This window comes from Anopheles bellator, chromosome 1, assembly GCF_943735745.2.
Source record: "Anopheles bellator chromosome 1, idAnoBellAS_SP24_06.2, whole genome shotgun sequence".
Taxonomy (NCBI): Eukaryota; Metazoa; Arthropoda; class Insecta; order Diptera; family Culicidae; genus Anopheles; species Anopheles bellator.
Window position 1 is genome coordinate 9,565,161 of NC_071285.1, and position 12,859 is coordinate 9,578,019.

At 40.4% G+C, this 12,859-nt stretch overlaps 1 protein-coding gene across 1 annotated transcript; it reads left to right on the forward strand.

The window, feature by feature from the left end:
- The first annotated feature begins 1,935 nt into the window (after positions 1-1,935).
- LOC131205488 (uncharacterized) lies at positions 1,936-2,521 on the forward strand. Its single transcript, XM_058197605.1, has 2 exons — positions 1,936-2,139; positions 2,201-2,521. Exons 1-2 carry the CDS (start codon positions 1,936-1,938, stop codon positions 2,519-2,521), a joined length of 525 nt encoding a protein of 174 aa, XP_058053588.1.
- Positions 2,522-12,859: the final 10,338 nt, after the last annotated feature.

A 12,859-nucleotide genomic window follows, 5' to 3' on the forward strand; every position in this document is an offset into this window, starting at 1 on the left:
AAAATAAATCAACGCGAAGGTATTGCGAGATATGCAAAAGAACCTTCCGAAAATACGGTCCGGAATGATCGGCAATCGTTGCCGGTGTCACCAAAACCCAATGAACATCCGAAAAGGACGAATTCACATCCGAAAAGACCCCATCCGCTAAAGGAGTGTCGCGAGCGAAGCACTCAAAAGTCTGGTAAAATACCTCTTTGTCTTTGTACTTGTGCGAGACGCCCTTTTTACATGGATGGGTTTCTTTCAGCGCCGAAAATGATCGCCCCATTTGGCTGGAAAATTACCAAATACGAAAGGCCCCCCGAGCCCAAACTAATGCCCGTTTCGGCGAGACTCCAGCAAAGCGCCTCCGGGAGTGAGAGTTACTCTAGCGATCTTTCGTTCAATTCGCTTCGCTCGACTGTCTCTTCGTCCCTCTCTTGCGAAACTATCGTTCCGGAGGTAGGTTTTCGGCGTTGGGTGAGACTCAACTTTTTTTTTCGTTGGCTTAAGGAGTTTCGCCAAACCAAACTGGTCCCGAGAGTTTCCAAGCTTTTCCACTAAGCAAACGGATGCGAGAGAAATGGTGTCCATTTGGTGTTGCTAATCGGTTTCCATTAATTACCTTCGACGTTCTATAATTTTCTTTTCCCCCAACGGTGCCGCGGCTGGCGGTGGTACTGAAATGCGATGTGGGCCCGGATGTGGCACTGCACGCGGTGCAGCTGTCCAATGGAGGTATCGTTAAAGGACGAATGGATGGTGCCGGGTCAATGGTAGTCATCTATAAAACTGCCGAGGGTGATCGTTTAATTTTGAAGAACAATCAGCCGTCGGAGGAAGGCCGAAATCTGTGGCACCGCCAACAGCCCCATCCGCCGGTGGGTGCATTATCGAACGAAACACGATCCCCACCCGATGCTGCCGCCATTGGGCGGGTAATGATAATTGATGAACCACCGTTGGGTGAGTCCTGCTCATCGGGAGTAATTCAGTTCGCTGGCCCCGGTGCCCAGTTCGGTGCCAATTTCAGTGCCAGTAGCACAACCACAAGGCCAACGCAAACGACGACGGCCGTCGTCGAAACGTGGGCAAAAGTTCTCGATCATCAATCGTCGATGCGCCCGGCGAGGTCAGAAGAGGAAGCCATTGATGGTAATTATGCTGTTAAATCGAACGACTACGGGTGTAGTACCCCGTCTGTAGTCGGCTTTCATTCGGTAAGGTGCTTTATTTGTCACTCTTTGCACACCGTAGTTACGACCGAAGGTAATCAGGCAGTGAAAAGTATGGCCAGCACTCGGAGACCGCCGCCACATAACTATCAGTTACGGCTCAGTGTAAAGCTGCCTAATTCGAACACTCGAAACGCTACGTAAACGGGAAATTGGCAAAGAACAGCGTCCCGCTGGAATGACTCTTGATACAGTTATTGTTAACCCTTGTTTGTTCTACAGGTTTTGTTGGACTGCCCAAATTTCAAAGTGCATCCAGAAATTGTATATTAATATAATTGTGGGGATTGACTCTTCACTTTTGTTGGAATAAGTGCCTTTTTATGTATTAAATATTGTATGGTACAATTGTAGTAATACTCCAATGGGATGCGCTTACGGGTTACGGGTGGCGTTGAGTATTTACGGCTAGTAGCGGGGGGCTCATTTGTTTTACGTTCATTACTTCAAATTGATGGGCCGAGGTATGCGTTTTTTAAGGATTTAATCACCCATCTGCTTACCATAACAAGGTTCAGCACGCTTTACAAATTGAGTGATTTTTTTTAGTATAAAAAGAAGGAAAATCTGATGAGGCCGTCGGATCGGCCATTTGCGCAATGAGCCCCGTCGGAAAACCGTTTCGCTGTTTAATGGGAGTAATGTTTCAGCTAACGATGGACAAGCATATATAAGCTTGCCGTTTGTGGTTCCGCGGTAAAACAAGGCCCAACAGAAGATGGCTGCCGTCACCTGGTTGTTGATCGCCTTTGTGTGTGCCTGTGGTGTCCTGCCGATTGACGGATCCGTACGCATTACGAACTATACGGACGAATGGGACCCAAAGTATCTGGACGTGGATTTACGTGTGCGGCGGTTGGACAAGACGACCGCCATTGATTTCGATCTGGACCTGAAACAGGTGCTGGACAAGAACGTTGAGGTAAGCGCGATCCGGAATCTTCCTTACGGCTCGGAACTGTATTTCGGTGATTCTTCGCTAGTATGACGTGCGGTTGTGCAAGCGAATGGCCGGAAAGTACCATCAGATGATGTACACCGGGAAGCAGCAACTGTGCGGCAAGGATCTACGACGGTCCCGGAATCTGCTCGATCGCTACATTGCGTCGGAGCTGGTAAAGCACTCGAACCTAACCACCCAATGTCCCATCGCGACCGGTCACTATGAGGTGCGCAACTTTGAGATTGACGATAGACACCTGATGATGAGCGTGGTCCCGTCCGGAGAGTTCCTGATCGAGCTCGGTGTCTACCACCGTGGAAAGGAAATCAAAATGAATCGCTGGTTCATTACCGCAACGTGAATGTAATTTTCATCCATTCGGGTTCTGAAGTGAAACTTTGTAAACGATAATAAAATGCGATTTCAAACCGCCGTTTGCCAGATAAATAGGTATAATCATTTAACGCAGGTGCACCGGTGCGTGGATGTTGTCAATGTTTCATCACGGATGAATCCGGTACCGGAACCGTTACGGTACGAATAAAATTCGATTTATCTCCACATCTAAATGTTTGACGGTTAATCATGGCACTGGTTAGGGTCCGACCCTTCAAAACTGTTTACGAAAGTGGCTAAAATTTCCTTTCTAATAGCGCGGCGTTCTAAATGTGCATCAGTTGCTGACCCACAATGGCCGTTGTTTGGAGATACTTTCTGGTGCTCGCGTTGACATGGGTCTTTATTCAAAACTTGGATTCAAGGGTGAATATTCCTGCAACTAATTCGATAAAATTATAATGATTTACTAAACCATTATTACAGTTGATCGTGCAGGTTTCACGTGTGGAGGTCGTAAGTAATCCTCAACTGGCCAATGTCAGTGCCCATGTCACGCGCCATGGTAGAAACTATATCTCATATCTCAGTTTCGTAACGTTTGCAACGATCAACGATATGCGAGTATGTAGAAAACCGGGAACCGACCTGCCAGCTGTTTTAATAATCGTTTCTGTTCGACAGGTCGGGATTCGGTACTACGTCCCAATGCTCAACGGAACTTACGTGTATCCGATCTACAATCGAACGATGAACTTTTGCGGCTACTTGCTGCGTCCCATGAGTGATCGGATACTGCACATGCTTTACGAGGATGTGAGCCACAACGGAGTGATGCCTCAGCGATGTCCCATTGAGCCCGGTGTCTACTACTTCAACACGAGCCATGCTGGGCTACGGATACCTAGCCAGCTGCCGCTAACAAACTTTCGCTTCGATCTTAATTTTTACCTTGGTCGAAAGCTTGAGCCCGCCTTCAGTGCTCAGTGGTACGGTACGATAAAGAAGCAGGAAGTTTATGGATAGTAGTTCTACTACCGCCTGGACCATGTGTACCAAAGAGCAGGGATTAAAAGTAACATTTTAATTTTTACAGAAAATATATCATCTTTTTCAGACACATGCATCTCTCTTATTATTATTGGGTTTCAGATGGCTTCAAATGAAATGTCGAGGCTACATTCAGGCATTGATCCTTTTCTGGTCCAAACTTTCCATTGATTTCAGTTCTAAATTCGTAACCCCGCAAAAAGGACGGCAGTGACATCTGTTTAAATGAGCTATTGTAGAACCCGTACATCCTGCGATTGACCTGCGGGACACTGGGTCGGTAGGCATCCGTACCGTGTTAGTTCGACGTAGAAATCTTTTATGAAAAGATATGATTGAGGATGTCGCAGAACATCGCAAAAATTAATCGTTTTGTTGAAAAACGGTTGATCGAGGGAACCGATAACACGGCTGGTGACCGATGTTGAGTAGCTCAGCTATTGAACGTTTGTTTGACAGAATCAATACTTTTTTCATAGCACAAACCATTACACATTTAGTTGAAAACACTTGCCTCTGCCGGTGGAATCGGCTTATGGACCAACACTTCTAGAAAAGCTGACGGCGGCATCTTGATGGTACCATTTAGGTATTGGCAGTTTATCGTGTGGTCAACCTTTTCCACAATAGGTGCATAGCGCGAAACGGTTCCGTATAGGCGAATTATGACTATTAAAATAACCATCACTCACTGCGGCGTTCGCCTGGGTGGTAGTGCCGGTAATTTGTACATTTTTTAAATGAGCAATGACACCGATGGAACGCAGTATTTATAGCTTCAGCATCTTTTCGATCGATAAATATGAGAAGATAAACATTGAACTCAACATGAATTGGTTGTGCTCAAAATAAGAGGTTAATCGATAAAAGTTGAACTAAATAGGAATCAAATAGGATGGTCATGGAACAACCTAGAGATTATTTTTTTCCCTACCGTTTTAAATGCACTGCAACGGGCTTTAGCTTAATTACGTAATGTTAATATTTTTCCATTTTTCCACGATCAATTCAGAACTCCGAATTTTTCGACGCAGATATTCCGCTATTCCGTTCTTGTGAACCAAAGCTCAGTGCATCGTTGAACGAACAAACAAGAGTTATTCGAAACGGTTTTTATCGTTAGCTTGAAATATGATCACAGTTGAAAACGTTCTTCTCACCCACTTATCCTTTATTTCTCGAAGGACCTTCATGTTCCAGCCTACAGTGCAACAATAATACTTTCATAAAGAACTATTTAAAAACTAGAAAGGTGGGTAAAAATTTTGCCACGTTCCGAAGTTGTTTGACGAAGCACAGCAAAATAATGTAGTGTCGGTTTAATTGACTGTACCGCAGGCTGAACAGGGCATGTGCGTCTATTCCATGGTTATGATCCATGATATTTTGATGGTTAAAATAAATGTTCGTGTATTACTAAAATGTTTTACAGCGACACATCTTCATGTTAGCTGCTGTTTATTATGTTCCATCACCTACAATACGCATAAGCTTTCCGTACCAAATGGAATCGTAGAACAGCTTCCGATTTGGGTCCGTCGTAAACGTATGTTTTAAAACAAATTTGCTTTCCGGCAGAAAACCTGGAACCTTTATATGCGATATCTTTATATTATTCAAGTGATATGTGCCTGGCGGCATAGGACATTTGGGTAGGTTGGTGTCCCGCATGACGATGTCGTACATAAGCCTTAGGAGGCGATCAATGGATGGGCGTTTCATAAACGCACAGAAATCCACCGATCGAGTAAGGAGGGGTTTTCGCATAGTTCCTTCGCTATAATACGATGCTGTGTACTAAAAGCGCAAGCAAATTAGGAAAAACGTATTCTGTTATATCCATACCACTATCCTCACGGAGGGTAAGCTTGTGACAGTCTTACCTTCAAATCCTTGATTTCTCGCAATATTTTGATTTCCCATTCGACGGTTTGGTTTGTAATCGGTCCTATTTGACGAATGATGGTGCTCATCGTTACAAATGTCATGGTCGATTGATTGTTGGTTTCAATTTTTGTGATGTAGGGGACGAGCTTTGAGTGGTTTGTTAGTTGGTTGGAAAACTACAATTTGGCTTAAGAACAAAATAAATGTATACACTTACAGAAATAAAACACATGGACGATCTTATGTGTGCTGTTAAAATGATCGCAAGTAGGGTCGGCCACGAACACAATTCCATGATGGAGCTTAGTGTTGGGTTGATTAGTGTTGATGTCTACGGTAACATTTTCGAAACTAGAAAACCGATCGGAACTCATGGTGCTAGTGTATAAATAGCTTTTTGAAGCCATCGTTTATGTTATGTTCAGTTGTTTTAATGAACTGCTCCAATTAAAAGCAGCAAAATTATGCGTGATTTTCAACCTGAATGATTTGTCGATGGCTCGGGTATGTTTTTTAAAAAGTGAAATAAAGTCAATTTAGTGATATCATGTGGCAAGTCATCACTCTCAATTAAATAGTGTCGTTTCACCGTATTTATTGAAATATTTACTATTGTATGCAAAATCTGTACAAAAGCTGCTTTGTGGCGGTCATTACTGCTGTTAACAAGCAACGATTTTGTTTAGAAGTGTCGTTGCACGATCTTGCCCAGAGTAGAAATGTTACTACGCATCGGTGTTAAATATGGAAGCTGTATTTTATTCTTTGTAACAAAGAATTAATTGTTCAATAAATCCATAATAAAACACCGTCGAAGGTCTTTAGATCTTTTTGTTATCGTCGACGACAATCACACAGTATCCGATTTGGGTTCACTTGAAATACGTGATGTCAAGCATGTTCGCTTTTAGACAGCAAAACGGGAACCTTGAAAAGGGAAGCTCCAAAGTTATGGCTACAATATGCGCTTGGCGGTACGATGTAAGAAGTGTAAGATGAACAATGAAGTATTTTAATGAGCAAATCGGTCTTGTACCTCTGCAATTTAACCTCAATTTCACTGATACTGGCAACCATTATGAACACATAATGGCACTGCAGCCGCGTCATCTGGGACTGGAGAAACTATGTGAGATGGCCGCTGAACAACTTATGCATTTCTGAGATGTAATATTAGTCGAAGAAGCAGTGCCTGGAAAACTGTCACATTTGTTTCTTCTGGCACCTGAAAGAAGACTTAAAAAATTATATACTCAGCAGTTCGTTAATAAATGCCATTCCAATCAACGCGATGATTTCAGTGATTTCAATATTCAGTGTAACCAAAGCAAAATATTCTACTTTTCGATTAAAGAATAGCTATTGGATGTAATCGACGTTTCCTTTTATTTTTAAAAGCCAACTTGGGGGCGAAGTTCGCTGGATCGGTTAGTGTTTGATCGGCTAGTTATATTAGTTGATGTTGTCTGCTTTACGCATCATCTTACCATACACTAAAATAAAGACCACTGGTGTACGATTTATACCAGCGTAAAACTGGCCTTTCAACAGGAATTTCGATTCTGGTAGAAAACCAGGGATAATAAATCCGAAAGGTCGAACATTGCGAACATCATAATCACCGATTGGGATCGGACATCGAGTAGGAAAGTTGCTGTCGTGCGTTGTACTGTCGTACACCAGTTTTAACAGACGATCCATGGTTGTACGTTTCATGAATTGGCAGAAGTCTACAGAACGGCTTACGAATGCGTTCGGAACGGGTCCATTTTTGGGGATGACATGATACGCCACTGTTAACTGAGAATCATGAAAAATATAGGATAAAGCTTTAACAATTTTTTTTTACCTTTACCTATACATCTCCTTACCTTTACAAACCTTTTTTTTCACTTACCTTTACATCTCTCAGTTCTCGCAGAATAAGTACAAAAACATCAATAGATTGGTTGTTGATAGGTCCGGTGATACGTAATGAAAGATTAGCAAACTTCTCGTTTTTATTGAATTCTATACGCGTTACTACAGGGATTAGCTATTGTTTAAATATTAAAACAAAGCAAATGTCAAATAGTGTAGTGAAGCCAACTGTTAGAAAAAATGCTTTAGAACTATAATTATTACTTACGGGACCAAGAGAGTTTGCTGGTACGAAGTTTAACGATATCGCCGAAAGAACCAATAACGAAGCCAAACTTATCATTTCTTGGGATGGAAAAATTGAACGAATCTATCAAACTTTGGAGTAGAATTGAACTAAAGCCAATCGTGGACCGAAATGCAAATAAATTGAAAGGGTTTTTCAAAATGAAGTAAATAATGGCAGGTACAGACAGACAGGTAAACAGAAATCATGTGACGAATCTCACTAATCGTAACAAAACGAAATAACAAAGCCGTTATCGTTGTTGATAACTGAAGTAGAACTAGACTAATGGTTTTGTTTTTAAAAATCGTGTAGTAAATGACTTCATTAAAAGCCTTTCAAACTTTTATAATTGCACCTGAATGAGATGGGAGCGATCGGACTTGGCGTTATTATTCTGAGTAATATTTAGCACGGATATTTCATAATAACAAGAATGTTAGTTGATCGCTAATGTTTGCAGTAGCAATGGCGAGTGACGAGTACAATTTAAATTCTGAGGTGAAACCAATAAAAGAAATCTTTATTTTTTAATTATCATCAGTCATTAACATTGTCTGGGTTTGGGTTTTAATGGGTTTATTTTTTAACACGCATTAGTTTTCCATAAAAACGAATTTCGTGTAACAGTTTCCGCTATGGCTCCTCCGTAGCTCATCCGCCTCGCTGCACCGATTAATCGACTGCTAAGCGAAAGTGTTGTTGTATTTTCTTGGACTTTTCCCCTCACCTTCCGAGGAAGACGACGCTGGTCTCTTGACCAGCACTGTAGGCTCGGGATGCATTTCTACATCCTAGTGGCTGCACTCCGTCTCGGCTTGGGAGCTGTAAGAGCGTTTGTTCTTGTTGCTTGTAAACTTTGTTTGAGAGTAAACTTTTGTAACTTTTTGACTTGCTAATTCAGTTTAGATTATTTCATCAGATATGCCCTCGAGTTCTCTGCAAAAGATCACACATTGACATGTGTTGCATGTGGTTCAACGTTAATGGGTTTTCCGGTGGCCAGGGTTTTCAGCGTGAGCAGTTTGTTATATTGTTTTTCGCTACGCGTGTCCCGTACGCGTATATTATTTTGTCCAGCGAAGTTTATAATAGTTTTCGCTGTCACAAAAGGTTGCAGTTTTTCATTATCGGTTCTTTTCAGATTTGATAGTATCCTGGACCAGTTTTGCTTTGTGTGCCATGGAGACGCCAGTTTTAGTGGCCGTTGTGCCCCACCTGGCGCCTCCATTCGGAATACAAGAAACGGCATTTTGGTAGTTTTTCGATCAATGCATGGTTCAAATCGATCATTTGTTGTCAGTAGCAATCTGAATTAACGTTTTCATCAGGTTTCAAGAGCTTGTGATGCATCACACCTTTCTGGTGCCATCAGAAAGGGCTTTTTTGGAGTCCTACGACGCTCTTTTCTTGTAAAGTCAAAATCGGCATATTTGAATTTGTTGAACCACTCAAAGCACTGCGATCTTCGAAAAACAAGCTTCGACAATCATTTGATGCGATTTTGTAGCAGTTTTCTCAAACAGGTATTAAAAAAATAATAATCCCCATAAAACGTCATTTTCAGGTACAAAAGTTGATATAGTCTAATCTTTCAAAGATCGGTTGCAAACCGATTTACATTTTTTTTCGCCCTGAACGCATTTACCTGATGTCAAAACAAGGTAATGTTGCCAAAACTGCAAAACTAGGAGATCCAAATTGACTGTTCAACATTACGATTTTCAAAGTATAGACCCGTAAGTATTTTAACTCCAAACTGCCCTTAACTCTGTACCACATAAAGGTCCAAAACGACGGGGAGGGTTTTCCCTCTTTGGGTAGAACTCAAAGGGAGGAGATTCATCCGTGCATGTAGGGCCAGCGGACATTTTCAAAAACTGGGATCTTCTATCCCAGCTGTTAGGGTTTGGGTAGTTAAAAGAATGAAAAAAAGAAAGGGAAGAAAACTCATCTCGATATGGTACTCGGGCTGTAGAGGGTGCCTTGGCTGGTTTCCGATGGGCACGGGTACGAGGAACTAATTTATCCGGTGCTTTTCACTGATCATTTTTGCACCTACACTGCTTACTGGTGTCACTGTTCATTTCGCCCCGTAGTTCTCCAAACACACCTCTACACCGGGTGACTGTTAAATAGGGAATTGATTAAATAATAACTATTGGATGTAATGAACTTATCCTTTTATTTTTTAAAACCAACTTTGACCGAAACGAAGTTCGCTGACTAATATTATTAATACATTAGTTGATGTTGTCTGCTTTACGCATCATCTTACCATATATTAAAATAAAGCTCAGTGGCTTACGATTTGGACCAGAACAAAACTGGCCTTTCAACAGGAATTTTGATTCTGGTAGAAAGCCAGGGACAGTAAGTCCGGATGGTCGAATATTGCAGACGTAATAATCACCGGGTGAGATCGGACATCGAGTGGGAAAGTTGCTGTCGTGCGTTGTAGCGTCGTACAACAGCTTTAATAGACGATCCATGGTTGTACGTTTTAAAAATTGGCAGAAGTCTACCGAACGGCTTACAAGTGCTTTTGAAGCTGATCCATTTTTAGAAATAACATGATACGCCACTGTTAGCTGATAACCATTAGAAAAGTTAGGATAAAGCTTTAACTGAATAAAGAGCAAGCATTTTTCAATAAAATCCTTCTCTTACCTTTACATCTCTCACCTCTCGGTAACTCTGTACAAACAAATCAATAGTTTGGTTCATGGCAGGTCCAGTGATACGTGACGAAACATTAACAAATTTTTCATTTTTGAAAAATTCAACACGCGTTACTACAGGGATTAGCTATTGTTGGTTAAATATTAAAAACAAAGCAAATTTAAAATAGTGTAGTAAAGCCAACTGTTAGAACAAATGCTTATAAACTATAATTATTACTTACAGGAGCAAGAGAGTTTGCTTGTACGAAGTCTAGCGATAACGTCATCGCCGAAAGAACCAATAACGAAGCAAAACTCATCATTTCTTGGGATGTAAAAATTGAACGAATCTATCAAACGTTGGGGTAGAATTGAAATAAAAGCCAATCGTGGACCGAAATGCAAATAAATTGAAAGGGTTTTTCAAAATGAAGGAATTAATGACAGGTATTACATTGAAACCGTGTGACGAATCTCACTAATCATAACTAAACGAAATGACAAAATCGTTGTTATCGTTATCGCTGTTGATAGCTAAAGTGGGCTAATGGTTTTGTTTTTAAAAAGTCGTATAGTAAATGACTTCATTAAAAGCCTTTCAAACTTTTATAATTGCACCTAAATGAGATGGGAGCTATCCGAGTTGGCATTATTATTATTTTGAGCATTTTTTAGCACGGATATTTCATAATAACAAGAATTTTAGTTGATCGCGATTTAAGAATTTTAGGTTGTCTGGGAGAAGATGCTTTGGAAGCGCGGCATAAATGTTTCAGACAAGATAGGGCAAACCACGCTAGAAAAGCTTCTCGAGAGAATAATTTAAAAAACAAGTTCATTCGGGCAATACATAGCAGTGACCCTAAAATTAGTTTTTGCTCATTTGGTTATAGTCAGCGAAAAAACATAAACTTAGTTAACCATAAACGGATAAAGTAAAAGAATTTTTAATCATGGAGGAACACATCAATGACGATATTTATATTTTAAACCTGCCACACGAAACGTAAACGATCTGCCGTTTTTACGGTAAGAATTACGGTTCATGTGCCCGCCCAGTGAGAATAAATATAATAAACTATACAAAGTTATAGGATTTGCTGGACTTAAACTGTAATTTTAAAAATTGATTATGTTGATGTTTGTTGGATGGTTGGATGGATAATGTTTGTTGATTAATCTACAGTTTACTTTATTACCTTTGTCGTATTGTATTTGATGAAAGTCGAAATTATCTTGAATTACTTCATTACTGCGGGGACAAACGATGCGTAACGTAATGTTTTTGGCATTACAGATTAATGCCAAACAGCTGCGCTTCTGTCAAAACGTTTATGGGTCGGCCGACCGAAAATCCAACCGTATACACTGTTTGCATACGCTTTGTAAGTAATGTAAGTTCTTATTTGCTGGTACAGCAACAAAATAAAAAAAAACAAAATCACTTCAAAATTAAAAAAAATCAATTTCAAAAATCACTTTATTTCTCTTTCTCGGATCAAAAACACGAATGTAAACACGTTTGACATTTCGTTTTTATATTTTTGCTGCCACACGAAGCGTAAACGATTTGCCATTACAAATTAATTAACCGCTAGTTTTTACGCGTCGTGTGGCCTCCCAGTTAATACTTAACAATACGTTTTGAACAGAACGAACCATTTTATGGAACGGGTTGAACCGTATTGATAATAATAAATATTGTGCAACTTGTTTATTTGACGATCGTGCATCTCATCACATTGTTTATTTTTTTTTCCACACTGTACGTAGTATATTTTAAATGTCAGTTGATCTTGTCTGCTTTACGCATCATATTACCAAACACTAAAATAAAGCTCAGTGGCTTACGATTTGGGCCAGAGTAAAGCAGTTGTTTCAACAGGAATTTTGATTCTGGTAAAAAACCAGGAATGTTAAATCGGTAAGGTTTAATATTGCGGAGGTAATAGTCACCGGTTGGGATCGGACATCGAGTAGGAAAATTGGTGTCATGTGTTACGCCGTCGTACAACAGCTTTATTAAACGATCCATGGTTGTCCGTTTTATGAATTGGCAGAAGTCTACCGAACGGCTTACGAGTGCGTTCGGAACGGGTCCATTTTTAGGGATAACATGATACGCCACTGTTAACTGAGAATCATGAAAAATATAGGATAAAGCTTTAACTTAATAAAGAGCAAATAATTTCCAACAGACACCTTCTCTTACCTTCAAATCTCTCAATTCTCGGTGAATCTGTACAAACAAATCAACAGTTTGGTTGAAGATAGGTCCAGTGATACGTGAAGAATAGTTAACATAATTTTCGTTTTTATTGAATTCAATACGCGTTACTACAGGGGTTAGCTGCTGTTGTTTAAATATTTAAATCAAAGCAAATGTAAAATAAAGTAGAGCAGCCAACTCTGAGAATAAATTCTTAAAAACTATAACTGTTACTTACGGGAGCAAGAGAGTTTGCTTGTACGAAGTTTAACGATAACGTTATCGCCGCAAGAACCAATAACGAAGCAAAACTTATCATTTCTTGGGATGGAACAATTGAACGAATCTGTCAAACGTTGGGGTAGAATTGAACTAAAGCCAATCGTGGACCGAAATGCAAATAAATTG

What these genes read in the sequence shown, in the direction of transcription:
- LOC131205488 (XM_058197605.1), top strand. Translation starts at nt 1,936, where the DNA reads ATGGCTGCCGTCACCTGGTTGTTGATCGCCTTTGTGTGTGCCTGTGGT. An exon ending in TGCTGGACAAGAACGTTGAG is followed by an intron (nt 2,140 to 2,200) that starts GTAAGCGCGATC and finishes ATTCTTCGCTAG; the next exon opens with TATGACGTGCGGTTGTGCAA.